The 27,531-nt window shown below is 45.0% G+C and overlaps 1 protein-coding gene across 1 annotated transcript in view; it reads right to left on the reverse strand.

Moving 5' to 3' along the window:
- fer1l4 (fer-1 like family member 4) overlaps nt 1-27,531 on the reverse strand; it is a 222,256-nt gene that overhangs the window by 100,138 nt on the left and 94,587 nt on the right. Inside the window, exons 18-20 of the mRNA XM_056301923.1 lie at nt 26,763-26,863; nt 17,727-17,814; nt 9,139-9,255 (exon numbers count right to left, since the gene is read on the reverse strand). Coding sequence (XP_056157898.1) covers nt 9,139-9,255; nt 17,727-17,814; nt 26,763-26,863 — 306 coding nt within the window. The remainder of the gene's footprint in view (nt 1-9,138; nt 9,256-17,726; nt 17,815-26,762; nt 26,864-27,531) is intronic.

A 27,531-nucleotide genomic window follows, 5' to 3' on the forward strand; every position in this document is an offset into this window, starting at 1 on the left:
GAGAGCTGGCTGACATGATGGAGAGAAGAAAGGTAGGCATACTGTGTGTGCAAGAGACCAGGTGGAAGGGGAGTAAGGCCAGGAGTATCGGAGGTGGGTTCAAACTCTTCTACCATGGTGTGAATGGGAGGAGAAATGGGGTAGGGGTAATTCTGAAGGAAGAGTATGTCAAGAGTGTGCTGGAGGTGAAGAGAGTGTTGACATGGTGGAGAGGGTACCCAAGGAGGAGAGAGTGGTGATGGGAGCAGACTTCAATGGACATGTTGGTGAAGGGAACAGAGGTGATGAGGAGGTGATGGGCAGGTGTGGTGTCAAGGAGAGGAATGTGGAAGGACAGATGGTGGTGGATTTTGTGAAAAGGATGGAAATGGCTGTGGTGAATACATATTTCAAGAAGAGGGAGGAACACAGGGTGACGTACAAGAGTGGAGGAAAGTGCACACAGGTGGACTATATCTTATGTAGAAGGTGCGATCTGAAAGGGATTGCAGACTGGGATTGGAGACGTAGCTAAAAACCTCCTTGCGTAGGTCTCCACCTCTGACCATGGTGTACAATATCCGGCCTTATGTCTGGTTGAAGTCTGGTGGCATTGGGGTGTCTGGCAATGGCAGCAGGGTAGAATTGGTCTGGGAGCTCCTAGTCAGAGCCCTGCACATCAGCGGTATGGGGTATATGGTCACTAGCAGCTGGGATTGAGTGGCAGCTGGTTTCAGCAGACCCCTGTGTGACTGAGAAGCCCTATTTAGGGACCACACTGCTCACCCCAGTTGCAGACGGGCCTAGAAAAGGTGGCCTAAAAATTGCCCACTCAACCAACCTCCTGGGTAGGTTACTGCACCTACTGGAAATTCCATCCTGCGGTAAAAACAAGAAAATTATCCCATTCAAATTGGCAACATGGAATGTTAGGACTTTCCTTGATTATGAAGGCAACAGACCACATCGAAGGACTGTGCTGATTGCTGAGGAACCAAGATGCTACAACATGGACACCGCTGCTCTCAGCAGAACCAAGCTCCTGGGGTGAAGAGGAAGGAGGAGTGTACATCTTTTTCTGGAGAGGTTATCTCCCTGGCGGACAACATCAACATGGTGTTGGACTAGCAATCAAGAACAGCATTCTACCCAGCTTCACTGAAACACCCACCAGACTAAGAGAGAGGCTAATGACCCTCCATATCTCCCTAGCAAAGGCACACTATGCCACTCTCTTAGTGCATATGCACCAAAACTACCATCTGACAATAGTGTGAAGGACAGCATCTACCAGCAGCTAGATGAGGCCCTTCATCGTACCCCCAAAAAGGACAAGATCCTTCTTCTGGGAGACTTTAAAACTAGAGTAGGAAAGAACAGTGGTATATGGAGTGGAGTACTGCTGTACTGGGCAGGCATGGGGTTGGTCAGGTTAGTGCAAATGGTCTGAGGCTGTTAACACTGTGCAGGGCATGACCTCACCATTACCAACACACTGTTTCAGCACAAGACCAAATACAAAACAGTTTTTTTTTTTGATATTTAGATACTTAACCCATCTGCGGCAAGAGTCATGGCATATCCCTGCTAGCTGTTGCAGGCAAGGTCCTAGGTCCTGCTATGCAGGATGGTGAGGCACTTGACAGAACATTTGCTGCCAGAGTCACAGTGTGGTTTAAGGAAGAACGGGACTACTGTGGATATGATTTTCACAGTAAGACAGCTAAAAGAAAGGTGCCACAAACAACATCAGGACCTTTTCATGGCTTTTGTCGACCTCTCCAAAGCTTTTGACACTATGAATCAAGAGCTACTTTGGAAAATCCTGAGAAAGTTTGGCTGTCCGAGCAAATTTGTGAACATTCTGTCACAGTTCCATGATGGGATGGTGGCACGGGTGTCCATAGGAGGACAGGAATCAGCGTTCTTTAATGTATGCACTGGAGTGAAGCAGAGGTTTGTGCTGGCACTGGTATGCTTCAACATTTTCCTCCTATGTGTCACAAAGCTTTTTCCTGGAAGTCAGTAGTGGGATCAAAATAAACTTTAGGCTAGATGGAAACCTCTAACATTCGAAGGTTTCAGGCAACCACCAAGTTGTCAGCAGTGCAGATCCTTGAGCTGCAGTACGCTGATGACTGTGCAGTTGTAGCTCACACACCAGAAGACCTGTAAACCATCTTTGCCGCAATTATGAATGCCTACAGCAGGCTGGGTCTATCAGTCAACACCACCAAGACTGAGGTGTTATGCCAATGGAGGGTCCATCACCCCACCCACTATGCCTGTCTTCATTATAAAACACCAACCACTCTCAGTTGTTCCATTTTTCAAATAGCTGGGCAGCATCCTTTCTGAGGGCTGCAACACTGATCATGAAATTCACAACAGAATCAAGCAAACCTCTGTAGCCTTTGGCAAACCCCGACATAAGGTCTTCCAAAACAAACACCTCCACCTACACACCAAAACTGCCATTTACAAAGCTGTCTGCATCACAACTGTCCTATACAGCTGTGAAGCCTGGGTCACATACAGCTGCCACCTAAGGTTGCCGGAGTAGTTCCACCTAAGGTGTGTGTAGCGAATCACGGGGATCATGTGGCGTGACCGGGTTCCTCATGCTGAGATTCTTGCTAGGACAAACTGCAAGAGCATAGAAGCCACGGTCACTGAACACCAACTGCGCTGGCTTCGGCATGTCATCAGGATGTCTCAAGAACACCTGCCACGTCAAGTCCTGTATGGACAGCTTCATCTGGGCTGCCGGTCCACAGGTGGTCAGAAGAAGCCATACAAAGAACAGCTAAAATCACCACTGAAGAAGTGTTGTATCGACCCCTTGAGACTGGAGCAAGCTGCCATCAACCGTTCCAACTGGCGGTAGATCTGCCACAGAGGTGTAGGCTACTCTACTTTTTTGGCACATGCAGAAGCAGTTGAAAATTCTACGATTTTGGATCGTATGAAGGAGGCTCAAAATGTAGGAGGACTTAGGTACCACATAAAGTGTAAAAATGATTTTTACAACAAGTTTGTCGAGGTCACCACAAAGTCAGCTCATGCATCAAAGGCGGAGAAAGAGTCAGCAAAGATGAAGAGAAGGCGCACTTGCTCTGAGTTCAGTGCATCTACTGCATGCAGTTCTACAAGTTCACGGTCCGTTCAACTTCTGTACAAGAATGTATGCATTCTTTGCAACCAACCCACTCATCTCTACACAAATAACCCAGAGGCTGCTAGAAAGAGATATAGACTGCCAGATGATTTGACTGCAGATAGACTGAAGACAAGCTTGCTGAAGACAGCATGGAGTCGCAGGGACGATTGGGGCACTGAAGTCATTGGACGCCTGGAAGGGATCAACGACTTGTTAGCAGAAGAAACCCTGTATCAGTTGCACTGCAAAGTTCTTTTTGAAACAGGTAGTCATTACTCCGAGACTGAAGATAGAGGACAGAGGAAGAGAGGACAGAAGAAAATGGATGAGGAGCGAGAGGCTGTTTTTAATGAACTCTGCGAATGGTTAGACTTAGAACTTGAGCATGGGGTGATGACACTTGACCAAGTCCATGAAAAGCTGCAGCAGTTTGACCAGTTACCAGATAAGAGCCTCTCTTATTCAAAGAAATGGCTAAAGAAGAAACTCGAAGAGAAATACCATGACACATTGTATTTCACATCACAGGAGAGAAGGGTAGCTGTGCTCTGCCTCAAAGATAACACCAGCAACATTCTGCGAGAGCATCATGCTAATCTTGAGCTTGGAGATGAGAAGACCCAGATCATAAAGACTGCATAAAGTTCATATGCAACGACATTGCCACAATTGATCTAGATCCAAAGTCATATCCCACTGCACACAGTATGACTGATATCCATAGTCAGCTGGCACTTGTTCCTGAGAGCCTTCAGATGTTCTTGAGACCGATAGTGAAGACAGACGAAAGAGTAGCTGTTTGGGGGCAGAACTTTATAAAGGCCTGTCGGCCTCGGTCAGGAGTATTGCCATACCAAATGAGGCTTGCCATACAACTGGATCATAGATTTGGGTCAAAATGGATGCTCAACAAGTTACACTGGCTGGGATACAGTGAGACACAAAACTACAAATACTGCTTCCTTAATGACAGGAACGGAGATGGCATGTCTGATATTTCTGGCACTCTTGATACCATTGCTGAAAAAACTGATGATCAGACAGATGATGAGGTTGAGGTTGACGCTGCACTTGAGGATCTATCAGTTACGACAGCCAGTGAAAGTGAAATATGGAGTGACGACCAGCTGATCTCCATGGAGGTTGGTGAAGTAATACTTGGGGAAAGTCACTACAGTTGGGGAAACAAACAATACAGTCACTCATTTTGTTGGAGACAATATAGATTTAAAGATTGTCTCTATTCACAGAAACACTCCCTTTCATTCAATGGGTTGGATCAAAGTCACCTCTCCGGCGCCACCTTTGGCAGATCCGCAGACGACAGCAGCTGTCAATAGGGTGAAGTTGAAGGCATTCGACAAAGCTATGCTCCTGAAGGGAGCTGAAGTGAAGATTCTTCCATTCACCAACAGGAAACAGGCATGGATAAACACCATCACATTTCTTCCCATCGCTGAGCTCTCCTCCTCTGTGACACAAGACCAGCCACTCCTCACTCCTGGCGATACACTCTGGGCAGCAGGGTGGGTGATCAAAGCCCAGGATCCTGAGTTCCCACACTCAAACTGGAATGGCTGGATGAAGCGTATCCATGCAGATGATACCAAGCAGATCGACTTCCTCCCAGTCATCGAAGGTGACCCTAATGACCACAACACCATCTTCACCACTCTCAAAGAATGCATGCGGCTCTCTGAAGACAAAGTCACTATAGTGACGTTTGATCTCCCCATCTGGCTCAAGGCTGTGGGCATCATAAAGCAGGCGAATGTACCCGTCATTCCACAGTTGGGCGGATTTCACCTGCTGAAGTCCTACCTTGGATCCTTGGGTAATGTCATGGAGGATTCTGGGCTACTAGAGCTGATCCAGCTGATCTATCCAGGGACTACGACAGCCAACCACACCCTGGATGGAGGATGTTTTGACAAGGCAATCCGTGCTCACCTCTTTATTGATGCAGCCATCTATCAGCACATCATGAAACACGCCTTCACTGAGGAGGAGCTTGGTGAAATGAGGACCTTCATGGAGAAGGTAGCTGATGGGAAGATGAGAGCCAGACACACAGACCCAGTAGTTGCAGTGTTTGAACAGAGGCTTGAGGAAACCTTCAAAAGACTTGCCGAAGGAGGAAGAACGCCTGCACTCTGGTGCAGTACCACTACATGGTAGATGTCATCAAGATCTTCATCAGAACTGAACGGCTTGCAGATCACAATGGGCACCTGTCCTGCATTGTTACCAGGATGCTGGTAACAATGCTCTTCTTAACCACATCAAAGGGCTCTTATGATGTCAGAAGGATCCAAGAAGCTCTCTCTGAAAGACAGAGACGCTACCTGCTCTTTTGTCATGCCTCACTGGTTGTGATACGGTTTCTGTAATCGCTGGCCATTGGAAAACAACTCTATTTGACAGGTAATAATAATAATAATAATGAATTTTATTTCTATTACACTCTACATTTGAAACAAATCTCAAAGTGCATTTTTTGCAGGTTTTGTGCAGGGGACATTGATGAACACATGGACATCTGCCTTGACATACAAGCTACTAAGGATGCAGTGATTCAGGCTGGTACTGCGATCTTCCAGTACATTTACCATGCACCAGGTACTACTTTGGGTGCAGTTCAATACAACATGTTCTCACAGAAAGCGGCGGCTGGGCTGATCAAACCAGAGACTCTATCTCCAACAGAGGGTGCAGCTGCACAGCATTCTCTCCGTGCCTATCTACAAACCCGGGACTGGATCCTTCTACAGAGCATGTCTTTGGACCCCAATGACTATGGATGGACATTAGGTGTTCATGGTTATGAGCCAGTTCCAACACTAGACTCCATGGTTCCTGAGGAGGTACTCCAATTCACAAGCTGTAATTGTAATGGAGATCGCAGCAACTGGCAGTGCAGCTGCAAGAAGAATGGTGTCAAATGCATCTCAGCATGTGGAGTTTGTAAAGGCATTACATGCAAGAATTGTATTCATGATGGTGTTGAGTCTGAGAAGACTCAGACATTGACTCCTGAAGCATTTGACATAGTGGATCAGTATTTGCTCTAAGTGTTATGCAAGATATTGAAATAAACTAATGAAGCTACTTAAAATCTACTACTACTTTCGGCTGCTCCCGTTAGGGGTCGCCACAGCGGATCACCCGTTTCCATTTCTTCCTGTCTTCTGCGTCTTCCTCTGACACACCAGCCACCTGCATGTCTTCCCTCACCACATCCATAAACCTCCTCTTTGGCCTTCCTCTTCTCCTCTTCCCTGGCAGCTCCATATTCAGCATCCTTCTCCCAGTATACCCAGCATCTCTCCTCCACACATGTCCAAACATCTCAATCTTGCCTCTCTTGCTTTGTCTCCAAACCGTCCAACCTGAGCTGTCCCTCTGATATACTCATTCCTAATCCTGTCCTTCTTCATCACTCCCAATGAAAATCTTATCATCTTCATCTCTGCCACCTCCAGCTCCACCTCCTGTCTTTTCATCAGTGCCACTGTCTCCAAACCATACAACATAGCTGGTCTCACTACCATCTTGTAAACCTTCCCTTTAACTCTTGCTGGTACCCTTCTGTCACACATCACTCCTGACACTCTTCTCCACCCACTCCACCCTGCCTGCACTCTCTTCTTCACCTCTCTTCTGCACTCCCCGTTACTTTGGACAGTTGACCCCAAGTATTTAAACTCAAATGCCTTTGTCACCTCCACTCCTTGCATCCTGACCATTCCACTGTCCTCCCTCTCATACACGCATAGGTATTCCGTCTTGCTCCTACTGACTTTCATTCCTCTTCTCTCCAGTGCATACCTCCACCTCTCCAGTGCATACCTCCACCTCTCCAGGCTCTCCTCAACCTGCACCCTACTCTCACTACAGATCACAATGTCAATAAAGCTACTTAAAATGTAAATGTAAATGTAAAAGTGGGCGTGACCGTTTTTCCACCAAGGAGTGGTTTGGGTGAAAAACTAATGCTTGCAATCAACTCAGAATCACGAAAAACCCCTAATTTGACCCCTCACAAGTTACTTAAGGCCAAATTAAACATTTTCGATTTTTTGAAAATTGGTTATGGGTACCCCAACTTTGAACAGCTTTTTACAATGTTTCCCACAGGAGTTGAATTTCCACATTTTAATACACGCTATTACACACCTTTACAAACACGTTGGTGAAAAAATTTCTTGGTAAGGATTTACCTCCCAGATTTTCATACGTTTCCCATACTAATTTGTTGGATTCTCTATTGAGAATTATTTCTGTTGCATTAAAGTTGATCAGCCACAGCATGAAGATTTGGGAAAGAGTAATAGAAGCTAGGTTAAGAGGAGAGGTGACGATCAGCGAGCAGCAGTATGGTTTCATGCCACGAAAGAACACCACAGATGCAATGTTTGCTTTGAGCATTTTGATGGAGAAGTATAGAGAAGGCCAGAAAGAGTTGCATTGTGTCTTTGTAGATTTAGAGAACGCTTATGACAGAGTGCCGAGAGAGGAGGTGTGGTATTGTATGAGGAAGTCAGGAGTTACAGAGAAGTATGTAGGAGTGGTGCAGGATACGTATGAGGGAAGTGTGACAGTGGTGAGGTGTGTGGTTGGAATGACAGATGGGTTCAGGGTGGAGGTGGGATTACATCAAGGATCGGCTCTGAGCCCTTTCTTGTTTGCAATGGTGATGGACAGGTTGACGGACAAGATCAGGCAGGAGTCTCCATGGACGATGATGTTCACGGATTACATTGTGATCTGTAGTGAGAGTAGGGTGCAGGTTGAGGAGAGCCTGGAGAGGTGGAGGTATGCACTGGAGAGAAGAGGAATGAAAGTCAGTAGGAGCAAGACGGAATACCTATGCGTGAATGAGAGAGAGGACAGTGGAATGGTCAGGATGCAAGGAGTGGAGGTGACAAAGGCATTTGAGTTTAAATACTTGGGGTCAACTGTCTAAAGTAACGGGGAGTGCAGTAGAGAGGTGAAGAAGAGAGTGCAGGCAGGGTGGAGTGGGTGGAGAAGAGTGTAAGGAGTGATTTGCGACAGAAGGGTATCAGCAAGAGTTAAAGGGAAGGTTTACAAGACGGTTGTGAGACCAGCTATGTTGTATGGTATGGAGACAGTGGCACTGATGAAAAGACAGGAGGAGGAGCTGGAGGTGGCAGAGATGAAGATGATAAGATTTTCACTGGGAGTGATGAAGAAGGACAGGATTAGGAACGAGTATATTAGAGGGACAGCTCAGGTTGGACGGTTTGGAGACAAAGCAAGAGAGACAAGATTGAGATGGTTTGGACATGTGTGGAGGAGAGATGCTGGGTATATTGGGAGAAGGATGCTGAATATGGAGCTGCCAGGGAAGAGGAGAAGAGGAAGGCCAAAGAGGAGGTTTATGGATGTGGTGAGGGAGGACATGCAGGTGGCTGGTGTGACAGAGGAAGACGCAGAAGACAGGAAGAGATGGAAACAGATGATCCGCTGTGGCGCCCCCTAACGGGAGCAGCTGAAAGTAGTAGTAGTAGTAGTAAAGGTTTTGTTTTTATCTTCTTTTTTTTTATTCATGCTTGGTCATTTTTTATTTTATTTTGCATGTTCAAAATAAAGTCATTTGATTTGATTTTATTATTTTGATTTTGATAAACTAGCGCAAAAACGATTTTGACACATGCACATGACACATGCATAGGCTCAGAAACAGATAACTTGCACAAAAACAGGAATCATTTGTGGATTTTCAAGTGCAGCGCAGTGCAGGTGCGCAGGTAATTATTACACCGTTACACCACCATGACATTTGTCCTCTTTCACACCCGCTAGAGGCAGCTCAAACACCCCAAGGGGTGCACGCATCAAACTGAGGGAGTCTCTGTTTCAGTATGTGGAGTGTTTTGCAGCTGTGAGTGTGTGTTCAGGATTTGACCTGAGCTGTGTGGTAATCTGAATAAAAACAGGTCATCTAACTTTTCAGATGACCTCTGATGACCTCTGACCTCTTTAGCAAGAAGGCGGAGCTTCTTAAGGATCTTCTTGGCGTCAGCTAAATGTTGTTTGGCCGTTCGTCTCGTGACTCTTCTCTTTACTCTGACAGCCTGTCTGGCTAAAAGGACCTGAACAGACAGAGAAAAAAATTGAGGATATTACAAACATAAGTAATTTACATACAGACCCTATGATGCTCATTTCTTATAAGGACTCTCAGGTTGCCCCTGTACTTTCACATTTCGAGACTGTCACATTGGAAATATTGTCTAAGCTTGTGTTGCGAGTCAAATCTACCACTTGCCTCCTTGACCTTCTCATTGTTAAACTTTTTAAAGTTCCTGGCTGTTCCTGGGTCCCCCAGTGCTGAATATTATTAATTCATCTGTTACTGCTGGCGCTGTTCCTACTACTTTTAAAACTGCCATAGTTAAACCTCTCTTAAAGAAACCAAATCTTGATCTTGGGTTCTCAATAACTATTGACCAATCTCCAACTTACCTTTCTTTTCCAAAATTTTGGGAAGAGTTGTAGTTAAACAACTTTTCGTCTATCTTTCCCACCTCTGAACTGTTTCAATCTGCATTCATAGCCTGTCATTCCACTGAAACTGCACTCACAAAAGTGGTGAATGACATTTTGTTTGCTATGGATTCCAATTTCACCTCAGTGCAGCTTTTGACACACTTGATCATGGTATACTTTTAGACCACCTAGAGAACTACCTAGGTGTTTCAGGCCTGGCTCTGTCTTGGCTGCAGTCTTACTTATCTGATAGAAATCAGCGTGTCTTCCATGGTAATGTTACATCTAAATTCTCTGCAGTGAAATATGGTGTACCCCAGGGCTCAGTTGATGGTCTTTTGCCGTTCTCTCTTTACATCTCTCTTTGGCCAAATTATATGCAGCCATGGAACAAATTTCTGCTGCTACATGGATGATACTCAGCTGTATGTACGTGATAAGTCAGACAATCACTCTCATATCAGAAATTTAGAGGCATGCTTGTCCACAGTGAAAATTGGATATCATCTAACTTGTTACTACTTAATTCTAAAAAAACAAAAAAACAAAAACGCAGCCCTCCCTAACAAAGTCACCATTATGATTAAGTAACGGTATCTCTAGACAACTGTGTGATCTCCCAAAGTTCCCCAGCCAGAAATCTTGGTTTTATTTTTCTAAATAATATCTTATTAATTTTTACACAAACAGCATAGATATTATCAAATTGCAAAACAAGAATAAATAAATCAGTTAACATACATGGGTTGCATTAACATAACATATGAATTAATTTGCATACATTAGTAGCATGTCAAGGAAAGAAAAAGCGGTGTCTATGGCTCATTTGGGAAAACAAAGTGAGTGCACCCTTTCTGCAGTAGGCCAACAAGATCACCAGGAATATAAAGGAAGGGTTACAAAATATTATACAAGAAGTTGTCATTACCATTTAATGTAGCACAGAGGTGTTCCATAGGAAAAACTTTAACGCCTCTCTGTACCACTGTGTGACTGAGGGTGGTTGCAGTGACTAAGGGAGATGCATTCTCTTCTACTGGAGGAGCATGCTTCATCTTATTAGAAGTAGAAGTTTACCCATTAAAGTCAGCTGTCCAGCGGACAAAGAGAACTGCCCCATAGGTATATTCAGCAGAAACAAACCTGGTTCCAGCTTTACAGTTTTGTGGAAAATTGAGCTAAGCTCTGTGTTAATATTTTCCCAGTACCTGGATATCAAGGAACATTGCCTGTAAATCAATAAAGCGTATATATATTAAAAAAACAAAACAACCGAATCTGTCAGGTCCTGGTCCATGGATGCCATTGAAATACTTCGAGCATGCTTTGAGTGCACTAATTGGAATATATTTAGTGCAGCTTGCGACTCCCTCAATTAACTCATTGACACAGTGACATCAAACATCAAGTTCTGCGAAGAAATGTGCATCCCTACCAAAACAATGACATTTATGGCAATAAAAAAACCCTGGTTCTCCAAAGAATTACACCTCCTACACAAAGAAAAGAACTGGGTGTACAAAAACGGAAACAGGGATGAATACAGAGCAGCCAAATATAAGTTGCGCGCTGCAATAAGAAAAGAAAAGTCCAGCTACGCAACAAAACTCAAAAGACAATTCTCTTCCAGTAACTCCAGAGCAACATGGAAAAATCTTGAGAAAATGACAGATTACATTAAAAAAAAAACGACTCCCCTCCAGATAATGACCATAACTTCCCAGATAAATGGAACGAGTTGTATGCAAGGGTTGAAAATCCTATTCCACCAGCCAACCACCCTACTCCTACTCCAATGCCACCCTTCTGCATCCAGGGGGATGAGGTGAGAGCTACACTCAGAAGCTGAACATTAGGAAAGCAGCAGGGCCAGCCGGCATCAGTCCTGCTTTGTTGAGCCACTGTGCAGCACAACTGGCCCCAATATTTTCCACCATATTTAACACACTGATGTTCCCCAGGGCTCTGTATTGGGACCCCTCCTATTTATTATTCAGCTACTACTTCTTGGCCACACTTTCAGGAAATTTGGCATTCAATTTCACTGCTACGTGGATAACACCCAGCTTTATCTATCCACCAAACCTACCTCCACTCTTCCACCCACTTCCTTTTCTGACTGCTTCCTAGAAATTAAATCCTGGTTTTCATACCACTTCCTCAAACTTAATAGTGATAAACCCGAGGTCCTCCTAGTAGGCACTAAATCTACTTAGGCTAAACCTGATAGTTTTTTTCTGACTATTGACAATTCTATAGTTCCCCCAACGCCTCAGGTTAAGAGTCTGGGTGTCATCTTGGACAGCACATTATCTTTTGAAGCTCACATCAACAATGTTACTCGGTCTGCATACTTCCACCTACACAATATTAATCGTCTTCGGCCGCCACTTACACCTAACAGCACCGCCATACTCACTCACACCCTGGTTATATCCCGTATTGACTACTGTAATTCTGTCCTCTTTGGTCTTCCCCTCAAGTGTCTTCATAAGCTTCAGTTGGTCCAGAATTCAGCTGCCCGTATCATTACCAGAACTCCTTCCATAGATCATATCACTCCTGCTCTTCAGCAACTCCACTGGCTCCCTGTTAAATACCGTATTGACTTCAAGATCCTGCTCCTCACCTTTAAGACCCTTAATAACCTAGCTCCTTCATATCTTTCTGAACTCCTTCATATCCACACGCCCTCCCACACTCTCAGATCCTCTTCTGCTCTCCAACTCACCACACCATCGGCCCGCTGGACTACCATGGGGTCTAGAGCCTTCAGTCATTCTGCCCCCTGCCCATGAAACTCTCTCCCACAAGACATTCACAACATTGACTCTCTTTCAGCCTTCACATCCCATCTCAAAACGCACCTTTTCAAACTGGCATATTCAGTCTGATCCATGCTTCATTGAGTTGTGTGCAGATGATGATTGTATACTTATCTGTTGTGTTAACTTTTTATTGTCTACCCTGCTTTGTTTTGTTCTTATGCTGTCTGATACAGTGCTGCTGGTTTTTTACTGTCTTCTGTAAGGTGTCCTTGAGTGCTCTGAAAGGCGCCCACAAATAAAATGTATTATTATTATTATTATTATTACATAAAATGTTAAACTGGACTAAAGCAGGTTTGAACACATTAAACCAGACTAAACCAGGTTGTAACACATTAAACTGGACTACAGCAGGTTATATACATAACATGTTAAACCAGACTAAAGCAGGTTATATAACATGTTAAACCAGACAAAAGCGGGTTACAACATGTTAAACCAGAATAAAGCAGATAATAACATGTTAAACAGGGCTAAAGCAGGTTATCACACGTTAAACATGTTTCCTCCCTCTGACACACAAGTAGAGACACACATTGCTGCGTACTTGACTGACATCTCAGAGTGGATGGCGACACACCACCTGAAGCTCAATTTGGACAAGACAGAGCTGATGTTCCTCCCGGGGAAAGGTTGCCTGCACCGAGACCTGGCCATCACCATTGACAACACCGTGATGACGCCAACTCGGACTGTGAGGAATCTGGGTGTGATCCTGGACGACCAACTGTCGTTTGCTGCAAACGTTGCATCGGTTGCTCGCTCCTGCAGATTTCTCCTCTATAACATCAGGGGGATTCTCCCATTCCTCACCGACGAGACGGCACAGGTGCTCATCCAGGCTCTGGTCATCTCCCGGCTGGACTACGGCAACTCCCTCCTTGCTGGCGCCCTGGCGTCGGCCATCAGACCTCTGGAGCTTGTTCAGAAAGCTGCAGCTCGTCTGGTGTTCAACCGCCCTAAGTTCTCCCACACAACTCCCCTTCTCATGTCCCTACACTGGCTCCCAGTAGCTGCTCACATCCAGCTTAAGACTCTGGTGCTGGCCTACAGGGCAGTGAAAGGAACAGCTCCTTCCTATCTCCAGGCCATGGTCAAACCCTACACCCCCGCCCCACCACTTCGCTCTGCTGTCTCGGGCCGCCTGGTTGCCCCGTCGCTCAGAGGCCCCTGCTGCCGATCGACCCGGTCACGGCTCTGTTCTGTCCTGCCCCACAGTGGTGGAATGAACTCCCCACTGATGGCAGGACAGCCGAGTCACTGCCCATCTTTCAGCGCAGGTTGAAAACTCACCTCTTCAAGAACTACTACCCTGTTACTTGTTCTTACCACTTATTGTATTCACTCATTACAAAAACAAAAAATCTCTTTCTTGCGCTTTTACTTTAGCACTGGTTTTGCTCTTAGATGCTTGTTTAGATGCACTTATGACCTCTGATGACTAGTAGTTCTCCTGATTTCCTACGTTAAATGATGCTCTTATTGTAAGTCGCTTTGGATAATGGCGTTGGCTAAATGACTGTAATGTCATGTAACGAATGCAGGGTATATAACATGTTAAACCAGGCTAACGCGGGTTATACAACACGTTAAACCGGACTAAAGAGATTATATAACACGCTAAACCAGACTAAAGCTAATTATATAACATGTTAAATCAGATTAAAGCAGGTTATAACACATGAAACTGGACTAAAGCAGGTTATAACATGTTAAACCAGACTAACGAAACACATTAAACTGGACTAAGGCAGATTATATAAGAAAACATTAAACCAGACTAAAGCAGGTTATATAACATTAAACCGGACTAAAATATGTTATAACATGTTAAACCAGACCAAAGCAGGTTACATAACATGTTAAACTGGACTACAGCAGGTTATGATACGTTGACCAGACTAAAGCAGGTTAACCCGGACTAAAGCAGATTATAACACCCTAAACTGGACTAAAGCAGATTATAACAGGTTAAACCGGACTAAAGTAGGTTATATTACATGTTAAACCAGACTGAAGCAGGTTATATAACATATTAAACTGGACTACTGCAGGTTACACAACATATTAAACCGGACTAAAGCAGGTTATAGCACGTTAAACCGGGCTAAAACAGGTTATAAAACGTTAAACCTGAATAAAGCAGGTTACAACACGTTAAACCGGACTAAAGCAGGCCATATAACATGTTAAACTGGACTACAGCGGGTTATAACATGTTAAACAGGACTAAAGCAGGTTATATAACACATTAAACTGGACTAAAGCAGGTTACAACACGTTAAACCAGGCTAAAGCAGGTTTTACAACATTAAACCGGACTAAAGCAGGTTACAGAATGTCAACCTGACTAAAGCAGGTTATAGCACATTAAACAAGGCGCAGGTTACAACAAGTTAAACCGGACTAAAGCAGGTCATATAACAGGTTGAACAGGACTAAATTAGGTTATATAACATGTTAAACCGGACTAAAACAGGTTATAACGCAAAAAAACAGACTAAAGCAGGTTATACCAAACTAAAGCAGGTTACAACACGTTAAACCGGACTAAAGCAGGTTATAACCCCTTAAACCAGACCAAAGCAGGTTATATAACACGTTAAATCAGATTAAAGCAGGTTATAACATGCTAACCTGGACTAAAGCAGGGTATAACATGTTAAACTGGACAAAAGCGGTTTATATAACATGTTAAACCGGACTAAAACAGGTTACAACAAGTTAAACCATACGAAAGCAGGTTATAGCACATTAAACTGGACTAAAGCAGATTATATATTACGTTAAACTAGACTAAAGCAGGTAATATAACACGTTAAACCAGACTAAAGCCGGTTATAACAGGTTAAACCGGACTGAAGCAGGTTAAAAAATGTTAACCTGGACTAAAGAAGGTTATAACACATTAAACCGGACTTATGCAGGTTATATAACATGCTAAACCGGAATAAAAATGTTATAACAAGTTCAACTGGACTAAAGCAGGCTATAACATGCTAAGCCAGACCAAAGCAGGTTATATAACACATTAAACTGGACCAAAGCATGTTATATAACACGTTAAACAGGACTAAAGCAGAATGTAACATGCTAAACCAGACTAAAGCAGGTTACAACACATTAAACCGGACTAAAGTAGGTTTTAACGCATTAAACTGGACTGAAGCAGATTGTATAATACAATAAACTCGACTAAAGCAGGTTATATAACACGTTAATCCCGACTAAAGCCAATTATATCACATTAAACCGGAGTGAAGCAGGTTAAAACATGTTAACCTGGACTAAAGCAGGTTATAACACATTAAACCGGACTAAAGCAGGTTATATAACATGTTAAACAGGACTAAAACAGGTTATAACAGTTAAACCTGACTAAAGCAAGTTATAACACGTTAAACCACACGCAGGTTACAACACGCTAAACCGGACTACAGCAGGTCATATAACATGTTAAACCGGACTAAAGTAGGTTATAACACGTTAAATTTGAATAAAACAGGTTATAACACATTAAACTGGACTACAGAAGGTTATAACGCATTAAACCGGACTAAAACAGGTTATAACACATTAACCCGGACCAAAGCATGTTATATAACATGTTAAACAGGACTAAAGCGGGTTACAACATGTTAATCTGGACTAAAGCAAGTTATAACACATTAAACCGGACTAAAATAGATTATAACACGTTAAACCGGGCTAAAGCACATTATAACATGTTAAACCACACTAAAGCAGGTTGCAACACGTTAAACCGGACTAAAGTAGGTTATAACACATTAAACTGGACTAAATCAGATAATATAATAAATTAAGCTGGACAAAAGCAAGTTATATAACACATTAAACCAGACTAAAACAGGTTACAACAAGTTAAACCGTACTAAAGCAGGTTATAACACATTAAACTGGACTAAAGCAGATTATATAATACGTTAAACTAGACTAAAGCGGGTTATATAACACGTTAAACCAGACTAAAGCTGGTTATAACACGTTAAACCGGACTGAAGCAGGTTAGAAAATGTCAACCTGGACTAAAGCAGGTTTTAACACATTAAACCGGACTTATGCAGGTTATATAACATGCTAAACCGGAATAAAAAAGGTTATAACATGTTAAACTGGACTAAAGCAGGCTATAACATGCTAAACCGGATTAAAGCCTGTTATATAACATGTTAAACAAGACTAAAGCAGGTTATAACACATTACACTGGGCTACAGCGGGTCATATCACCCGTTAAACCGGACTAAAGCAGGTTATAGCACGTTAAACCGGGCTAAAACAGGTTACAACACATTAAACCGGAGTGAAGCAGGTTAAACATGTTAACCTGGACTTAAGCAGGCTATAGCACATTAAACCGGATTAAATCAGGTTATACAACATGTTAAACCGGACTAAAACAGGTTATAACAGTTAACCCTGACTAAAGCAAGTTATAACACGTTAAATCAGACGCAGGCTACAACATGCTAAACCGGACTAAAGCAGGTCATATAACATGTTAAACTGGACTAAAGCAGGTTATAACACGTTAAATCGGAATAAAACAGGTTATAACACATTAAACTGGACTAAATCCGATAATATAATACATTAAGCTGGACTAAAGCAGGTTATATAACACATTAAACCGGACTAAAACAGGTTACAAGTTAAACCGTACGAAAGCAGGTTATAGCACATTAAACTGGACTAAAGCAGATTATATAATACGTTAAACTAGACTAAAGCAGGTAATATAACACGTTAAACCAGACTAAAGCCGGTTATAACAGGTTAAACCTGACTGAAGCAGGTTAAAAAATGTTAACCTGGACTAAAGGTTATAACACATTAAACCAGACTAAAGCAGGTTACAACACGTTAAACCAGGGTAAAGCAGGTCATATAACACGTTAAACCAGACTAAAGCAGGTTATATAACATATCAAACCGGACTAAAACAGGTTATAACATGTAAAACCTGACTAAAGCAGGTTACAACATGTTACACCAGACTAAAGCAGGTTATAACACATTAAACTTGACTAAAGCAGATTATATAACACGTTAAACCAGACTAAAGCAGGTTATAACACATTAAACCGGACTAAAGCAGGTTATAACACATTAAACTTGACTAAAGCAGATTATATAACACGTTAAACCAGACTAAAGCAGGTTATAACACGTTAAACTAGACTAAATCATGTTATAACACATTAAACCGGACTACAGCAGGTCTTACCAAGTTCTTCTTTATGAACTCTTTTCTGCATTTGTCCAGGTTGTTGGGCCTTGATGGGTTCTTTCTGTCTGACAGCACAGTGAACTGCCTATCGAAGGAGAGACAGGAGACATGCTGATGTCACATAATGTCAAATCTGACCTACAACCCCTAACCAGAAAAAGTTGGGACAGTATGTTAAATTAAAATTAAAACTGAAAACAGTGATTACTGAATTATCGTTGACCAGTATTACATTGAAAACAACACAACAGCACATTATCTGATGTTTCAGCTCATGATTTTTATTTTTTCAAAACAAAACATTTCAATTTTCATTCTTGCAACATATCTAAAAAAAAAGTTGGGACAGTAAAGCATTTACCATTTACCACCCTTCCTTTTCACAACATTGAAAAACATGAAGGGGCCGAAGACACCACATGATGAAGTGTTTCAGGGGTAATTTCCTCCCATTCTTTCTGCAAAGTCTGAAGCTGTGCAACAGTACAGCACCTTCTTCATCGTGTTTTCATTTCAAAATGCACCACACATTCTCTACTGGGGACAGGGCGGGACCGCAGGCAGACCAGTCCAGCACCTGCACCCTCTTCTTCTGCAGCCGTGGCTTTGTAACGTGTGCAGAATGAGGCTTTGCACGGTCTTGTTGAAATGTGCATGGGTGTCTTTCGTTCTCTTGTGTGTTGTCATGTGTTACTTTTCTCTCATTGTTCACACTGGGTGAGTTTGTGTTGTGTGTGCAGCACAACTTGCATTGAATGTGAACTACACAGTACAGTGTACTACACAGTATAGAGAACTACACAGTACAGAGAACTACATAGTACAGAGAACTACACAGTACAGTGAGCTACACAGTACAGTGAGCTACACAGTACAGAGAACTATACAGTACAGAGAACTATAGAGTACAGTGTACTACACAGTACAGTAACTACACAGTACAGGAACTACACAGTACAGTGGGAAGTGAGTGTGTAATGTCTAGTAGCTGAATCAACTTAAGAGTAGGTGAGAAGGGGCAGGAGAAAACAAGTGTACACTTCCTGCTGCTGCTTTTCCAACATGTAACTAATCATCTGACGCATACAGAATCAGAATCAGAATACTTTATTCATCCCCGAGGGTAAACTGGGTCCTGTTACAGACACTCATGCTCGAGTAAAGAAAAATTAAAAACTAACAAGATACAAGAAAACAGAAATAAATAGAAGATAAACTAAGAAATAGAAATAACAATAAAATATGTAAACATATGTGCAGCATGCCCCAGCATATCACACCCTATCTAAACTGCATTACTGTAGCACGAAACAGCAGCACAAACACCCTACAGGTAAAACAAGTGGATCCAGATGCTTACTGATTCATCCAGGTCCTTACTGATGCATCCGGATCCTTACTGATGCATCCAGATGCTTACTGATGCATGCAGATCCTTATTGATGCATCCAGATGCTTACTGATGCATCCAGATCCTTATTGATGCATCCAGATCCTTACTGATGCATCCAGATGCTTACTGATGCATCCGGATCCTTACTGATGCATCCGGATCCTTACTGATGCATCCAGATCCTTATTGATGCATCCGGATCCTTATTGATGCATCCAGATCCTTATTGATGCATCCAGATGCTTACTGATGCATCCAGATCCTTATTGATGCATCCAGATGCTTACTGATGTGGCACATAACATAATCAAATTATTCAAGGAATCAGGGGGAACTTCAGTGTGTAAAGGGCAGTGAGAGTGTCAGCAGAACAGGTACTAGACTGCTCCTTCACTATGTCCAGAGAGTGATGGCAGAACAGGTACTAGACTGCTCCTTCACTATGTCCAGCGAGAGTGACAGCAGAACAGGTACTAGACTGCTCCTCCACTATGTCCAGAGAGAGTGATGGCAGAACAGGTACTAGACTGCTCCTTCACTATGTCCAGAGAGAGTGATGGCAGAACAGGTACTAGACTGCTCCTTCACTATGTCCAGCGAGAGTGACAGCAGAACAGGTACTAGACTGCTCCTTCACTATGTCTGGAGAGGGACGGCAGAACAGGTACTAGACTGCTCCTTCGTTATGTCCAGAGAGTGTGACAGCAGAACAGGTACTAGACTGCTCCTTCACTATGTCTGGAGAGTGTCAGCAGAACAGGTACTAGACTGCTCCTCCACTATGTCCAGAGAGAGTGATGGCAGAACAGGTACTAGACTGCTCCTTCACTATGTCCAGAGAGAGTGATGGCAGAACAGGTACTAGACTGCTCCTTCACTATGTCCAGCGAGAGTGACGGCAGAACAGGTACTAGACTGCTCCTTCACTATGTCTGGAGAGGGACGGCAGAACAGGTACTAGACTGCTCCTTCACTATGTCCAGCGAGAGTGACAGCAGAACAGGTACTAGACTGCTCCTTCACTATGTCTGGAGAGGGACGGCAGAACAGGTACTAGACTGCTCCTTCGTTATGTCCAGAGAGTGTGACAGCAGAACAGGTACTAGACTGCTCCTTCACTATGTCTGGAGAGTGTCAGCAGAACAGGTACTAGACTGCTCCTTCACTATGTCCGGAGAGTGACGGCAGAACAGGTACTAGACTGCTCCTTCACTATGTCCAGAGAGAGTGATGGCAGAACAGGTACTAGACTGCTCCTTAACTATGTGAGGAGAGTGATGGCAGAACAGGTACTAGACTGCTCCTTCACTATGTCCAGCGAGAGTGACAGCAGAACAGGTACTAGACTGCTCCTTCACTATGTCTGGATAGGGACGGCAGAACAGGTACTAGACTGCTCCTCCACTATGTCCAGAGAGAGTGATGGCAGAACAGGTACTAGACTGCTCCTTCACTATGTCCAGAGAGAGTGATGGCAGAACAGGTACTAGACTGCTCCTTCACTATGTCCGGAGAGTGACGGCAGAACAGGTACTAGACTGCTCCTTCACTATGTCCAGAGAGAGTGATGGCAGAACAGGTACTAGACTGCTCCTCCACTATGTCCAGAGAGAGTGATGGCAGAACAGGTACTAGACTGCTCCTTAACTATGTGAGGAGAGTGATGGCAGAACAGGTACTAGACTGCTCCTTCACTATGTCCAGTGAGAGTGACAGCAGAACAGGTACTAGACTGCTCCTTCACTATGTCTGGAGAGGGACGGCAGAACAGGTACTAGACTGCTCCTTCGTTATGTCCAGAGAGTGTGACAGCAGAACAGGTACTAGACTGCTACTTCACTGTGTCCGGAGAGTGACGTTTTCTAGCAAGCACCATTTTCTAGCAACAGCTGCCAATGTTTAACCAGGCTGTAGGGGCGGTTTAGGGTCAGGTCAGTGTTTAACCAGGCTGCAGGGGTGGTTTAGGGTCAGGTCAGTGTTTAACCAGGCTGCAGGAGGGGTTTAAGGTCAAGTCTGTGTTTAACCAGGCTGCAGGGGTGGTTTAGGGTCAAGTCAGTGTTTAACCAGGCTGCAGGGGTGGTTTAGGTCAAGTCAGTGTTTAATCAGGTTGCAGGGGTGGTTTAGGGTCAAGTCTGTGTTTAACCAGGCTGCATGGGTGGTTTAGGGTCAAGTCGGTGTTTAACCAAGCTGCGGGGTGGTTTAGGGTCAGGTCAGTGTTCAACCAGGCCGCAGGAGTGGTTTAGGGTCAAGTCAGTGTTTAACCAGGCTGCAGGGGTGGTTTAGTGTCAGGTCAGTGTTTAACCAGGCTGCAGGGGTGGTTTAGGGTCAGGTCAGTGTTTAACCAGGCTGCAGGGGTGGTTTAGGGTCAGTTCAGTGTTTAACCAGGCTGCAGGGGTGGTTTAGGGTCAGTTCAGTGTTTAACCAGGCTGCAGGAATGGTTTAGGGTCAGGTCAGTGTTTAACCAGGCTGCAGGGGTGGTTAAGGGTCAGGTCAGTGTTTAACCAGGCTGCAGGGGTGGTTTAGTGTCAGGTCAGTGTTTTACCAGGCTGCAGGGGTGGTTTAGGGTCAGGTCAGTGTTTAACCAGGCTGCAGGGATGGTTAAGTGTCAGGTCAGTGTTTTACCAGGCTGCAGGGGTGGTTTAGGGTCAGGTCAGTGTTTAACCAGGCTGCAGGGATGGTTAAGTGTCAGGTCAGTGTTTTACCAGGCTGCAGGGGTGGTTTAGGGTCAGGTCAGTGTTTAAACAGGCTGCAGGGGTGGTTAGGGTCAGGTCAGTGTTTAACCAGGCTGCAGGGGTGGTTTAGGGTCAGGTCAGTGTTTAACCAGGCTGCAGGGGTGGTTTAGTGTCAGGTCAGTGTTTAACCAGGCTGCAGGGGTGGTTTAGGGTCAGGTCAGTGTTTAACCAGGCTGCAGGGGTGGTTAGGGTCAGGTCAGTGTTTAACCAGGCTGCAGGGGTTGTTAAGGGTCAGGTCAGTGTTTAACCAGGCTGCAGGGGTGGTTTAGTGTCAGGTCAGTGTTTAACCAGGCTGCAGGGGTGGTTTAGGGTCAGGTCAGTGTTTAACCAGGCTGCAGGGGTGGTTAGGGTCAGGTCAGTGTTTAACCAGGCTGCAGGGGTGGTTTAGGGTCAGGTCAGTGTTTAACCAGGCTGCAGGGGTGGTTTAGGGTCAGGTCAGTGTTTAAACAGGCTGCTTTGATTGTGTGGAATGGGACTACCTTTTCGAAACACTTAGACGGTTTGGTTCCCGGTACTCCTCACTTCAAAGGCCGAGATCCGATACAAGGGAATTCTGTACACCATCGACACTGAAAACTCCATCGTGGCTCTTGCCAAATTTCACTCCTTTGGCAATGAAGACCGCCCTACTGACAGATCAACACACACACACACCCGCGCGACGAAGTCTTTGAGTACGTCATCTTCCAAGGGAGTGACTTCAAGGACCTGACAGTCTTTGAGCCCCCCAAAGGCACCAGCACCCTGCACCAGGATCCTGCAATTGTTCAATCCTCTATTGAATCCACCAATGCTGCAGCCACAACATCATTCCTGTCTGTGGGGTCCTTTGTACCATTTAGCAGGGCCGCTGTCCCATCTTACAGCCAGTTTGGTTCAAGCCCCATGGCACCTCAGCAGTTTGGGGCTGCTGGAGGAGGACAAACTAGTCCAAAATCAGAGCCTCTAAGGAAGAGTCCCCCTCTGGAGCAGTCAGTGCAGATTACCCCATCGTTTGCTCTTGCTCCACCTGTCCCTGTCAGACAGAAGAGTTTAGTGGCCGGAGCAGCCCCTGGGCCTACCACCACTACTGGTGGTAACCAGAAGCCCCCAGACCTCCTTGAGCAGAGAAAAGGCCCTGGGGTTCACAAAGAGCCTCAACCAGATAATGAGCATATCTCTGAAACCCGGGACCCCAGCAGGCACCAAGCGTCAGGTGGTCCATGTGCCCATCGGAGCCATGGAGGAGGTAACCGCGGCAGGGGAAAATTCAACATACGCAGGAATGGCCCAATGAAGTTTGAGGAGGACATTGATTTCGAGAGTGCCAATGCCAAGTTCAACAAAGACGAAACTGACAAGGAGTTCCAGAGAAAGCTGAAACTGAAAGGTGGCAAACCAGAGAAGGCTCTGAATGAAGACAACACTGACTCTGAGCATTAGGCTAATGATGGGACTGGTGAGGAGGAGGAGCCCGTGGCGACCTCCTGTTAATTCAATTCAATTCAATTTATTGTCATTACAAACAATGTGCAGGCACATGTTAAAAATGAATTGAGGGCTGTGGCTTCACCAAACATTGCAAGACAGACACACAGAAACACAGCAAACACAGCATAAGATATACACACATGAAGACCAAAAGCTAAAAATAAGTTAAAAAAGAGCTGGAGTACAACATCTTTAAAAATATCTACAGACATTCAGTAGGTAGCCAGGTTCAGGTGGGCAACAGCTTGTGGAAAGAAGCTCTTTTTGAGCCTGGTAGTGCGGGCTCTGAGGCTCCTGTAGCGCCTCCCAGAGTGCAGGGGGGAGAACAGTCCATGGATGGGTGGGTGGGATCTCTGCTGATGCTCAGACCCCTTCGAAGGCAGCGTTTATGACAAATGTCTTTTATGGCTGGGAGCTGGGTACCGGTGATATGCTGGGCCGCCTTGGCGACCCGCTGCAGAGCTTTCTGGTCTACTGAGGTGCAGTTGCCGTACCACACTGAGATGCAGATGGTCAGGATGCTCTCTATGGTGCAGTGGTAGAAGTTGGTGAGAATTTTGGGGGGGTAGACGGGGGCTCCTCAGCCTCCTCAGGAAATGCAGGCATTGTTGGGCCTTTTTCACAAGGGCCAGGGTGTTTAATGTCCACGAAAGGTCCTCACTGATGTGGACTCCAAGGAATTTAAAGCTGGAAACATGCTCCACTTCCACCCCATTGATGTGTATGGGGGAGTGGCTGCATCTTCTAGACCTCCTGAAGTCCACAATCAGCTCCTTCATCTTCTGCACACTGAGGACAAGATTGTTGGTAGTACACCATAATGTGAGGTGCTGAATCTCGTCCCTGTAGGCCATCTCGTCATTGTTGGTGATACGGCAAATGACTGTGGTGTCCTCTGCAAACTTAACTATAACATTTGAAGGGTGAGTTGGCAGGCAGTCGTGGGTAAAGAGGGAGAAAAGGAGGGGGCTCAGAACACAGCCTTGAGGGGCACCTGTGCTGAGGGTCAGGGTGGAGGAGGTGTGGTCACCTAACCTAACAGACTGAGGTCTGCTGGTCAGGAAGTCCAGGATCCAGTTACAGAGGGAGGGGTTGAGGCCAAGGGTGAGGAGTTTGGCGGGGATGATAGTGTTGAAGGCAGAGCTGTAATCTATAAACAGCATCCGGATGTATGTGTTGTTAAGTTCAAGGTGGGTCAGAGCAAAGTTCAGGGCAGTGGCAATGGCGTCCTCAGTAGACCTTTTGGGGCGGTAGGCAAACTGATGTGACTCGAATGGGGGGGGGGGTAATGTTTTTGATGTGAGCCAGAACCAGTCTCTCAAAGCACTTCATGGCAATGGAGGTGAGTGCTTTGGGTCGGTAGTCATTCAGACATGTGGATGTTGGTTTCTTGGGGACAGGAATGATAGAGGTGGTCTTAAAGCATGCCGTGACAATGGATTGGGACAGTGAGAGGTTAAATATAGTTGTGAAGACCTCAGCCAGCTGGTCGCCACATTCCCAGAGGACCCAACCTGGTATGCCGTCCGGTCCGGCAGCCTTCCGTGTGTTCACTCTGCGCAGTGATTCTCTGACCTCTGCGATCGATAGAGTGAGCACCTGGTTTTCTGGGTGGCTGGGGATTTTTGTGGCTGGGTAAGTATTGTCCTTGTCGAAGCAGGCATAGAAATGATTTAGCTTGTCTGGCAGGGAGGCATCATGAACAGTGGGACCGCTATTGGAGCTTTTGTAGTCTGTGATAGACTGAATGCCTTGCCACATTCGCCGAGGATCAGAGTTATTGTGAAAGTGGTCCTCTATTCGTAGGGGATATTTATGTTTGGCTGTTCTGATGCCCTTTGTGAGGTTGGATCTGGCTGCGCTGTAGGCCTCACAGTTACCTGACTTGAACGCTGCATCCTGGACTTTCAGCAGCTGCCGGACCTCACTGGTCATCCAGCGTTTCTGGTTTGGAAAGGTGCAGATTGATTTTTTTGTTGTGACACTCACAGTGCAAAAGTTAATGTAGGCTAGTATGGCAGATGTCTGTTCATTAATGTCTGTATGGGAGCCATGGGTAGCTGAATGTGCAAAAATACTCCAGTCTGTGTTGTCAAAACAGTCCTGGAGTTCAGAGACTGCTCCTTCTGGCCAGACAGTGATTGTCTTTACTGCTGGCTTGACCCGTTTTATTAGGGGTTTGTAGGCTGGGACCAGGAACAGGCAGAGGTGGTCAGAATGCCCCACGTGGGGGCAGGAAGTAGCTTTGTATGAGTCCTTAATGTTTGTATAGAGATGGTCCAGGGTGTTTTGTCCCCTAGTGGGGCAGGAGACATGCTGATGGGATTTGGGCAATACAGCCCTGAGGTTAGCCTGATTAAAGTCACCACCTATGATAAAGGCATTGTCCGGGTGTTGGGTCTGTTGTCTGCTGATGGCACATTGTAGCAGCTTAAGTGCTACCTTAGCATTAGCATATGGGGTGATGTATACAGCGGTGATGGTAATGGCCGTTAGCTCCCTGGGCAGGTAGAAAGGCCTGCACTGAATCATAAGGAGCTCCAGATCAGCAGAGCTATGCCTTTCAACCATCTTTATATTGTTGCACCAAGAGTTACTGACATAAATACTCAAACCTCCTCCGCGGGTCTTGCCGGAGTCCGCTGTCCTGTCGGCACGGAAGGCTGTGCGGCCCGCTAGCTCGACTGCCGAGTCGCCATGTTGCTGTTGAGCCAAGTCTCCGTAAACATCATCAGACAGCAGTTCTGCAGCCTTTTCTGAGAGGACAGCCTGAGTCTCATCTCCTCCATGTTGTTAGCTAACCACCGGTCATTAGCCATGAAGATGCTGGGGAGGGACACTGTGAAGGGAGTGCTACTTAGCTTAGCATGTAGCCCGCCACGTTTCCCCCTCTTCTGTTCACGTTGCCGACAGGGGGCAGTGTTTCCACTGCGAGGCCGGTGAGCGGATCATATGGATGGGGAGTTGTCCGTGATGGTGGAGGGAAGTGAGTAATCAGTTCTGAGGTTTAACAGGTCCTGATGGCTGTAGAAGAGCTCAGGACGACCTACACTTGTAAGTAAACTTACAACTAACAAAGAAAACACGACACTGAACAGGGAACCACAGTAGCCGCTGTGTCCAGCGCGCCGCCATCTTGGATGTATATCTTACTTACTATGACAAGTCCAAATCCTTCTTTGATAACCTTCCCTGGGATGACGCAGGGAAAGCTGGTTATCATAAAGCTGGTATATATGGATGCATATCTACAAAGCGTGAAACATACTGTGTTCATACAGTCTGCTATGAAGTACAAGTCAAAGTACCTTTAGAAATCACTGCTTCTTTTTATCTGCATTTTCCATACCGTCCACTTGTTCCAGGTTGGGTTTGTAATATCCCAAACATGTAAACTAATGAGGCCAGCTGAGTGAAGACAGAGAGACACTGACTTACTTGCAGGAGGCCACCAGCTCCAGCATCACCTCCACCAGGCGCTCCTTCACTCTGCTCCTCGGCCTCCTCAGAAGATGCTCCACCTCCTCTAGCCCAGACTCCTACAGAGGAGACAGGACACGTTAGGGGAGTATAAGGATGTGTGTGAAATGCTGTCCTCCGTCCTTCACACACGAGAATCAGTCAGCCGGTCCGGCTCCTGTGTTCTTAAATGGAGGACTCACACTCATTTACTTTGTTTTCGTCAATCCCACTCAGTAACACCTACTGATATTTACTATCCACATTATGATATTTACTGGCCACATTATGATATTTACTGGCCACATTATGATATTTACTGGCCACATTATGATATTTACTGGTCACATTATATTTATTAGCTATAGAATGATATCTGCTAGCCAAATTATATTTACTAGTCACATTATGATATTTACTGGCCACATTATGATATTTAATGGTAATATTATGATATTTACTGGTCACATTATATTTATTAGCTATACAATGATATCTGCTAGCCAAATTATATTTACTAGTAACATTACGATATTTACTTGTCACATAATGATATTTACTAGTGTAATGGGGGCAGTCCTATGCTGTTCTATGCTGGTCAGCCTGCTGCATGCCCGTCACTCTCATCATTAGCTCTGCGTTGTGTTCTAGTTGGGTGGGGCCCCAGGTGTTGTGGGGGGCCCTCAGTCTCTCATCATCATCATCATCATCATGATCAAGGAAGGAGGGGGGACACACAGGACTCTAT

This window comes from Lampris incognitus, chromosome 2, assembly GCF_029633865.1.
Source record: "Lampris incognitus isolate fLamInc1 chromosome 2, fLamInc1.hap2, whole genome shotgun sequence".
Lineage (NCBI taxonomy): Eukaryota > Metazoa > Chordata > Actinopteri > Lampriformes > Lampridae > Lampris > Lampris incognitus.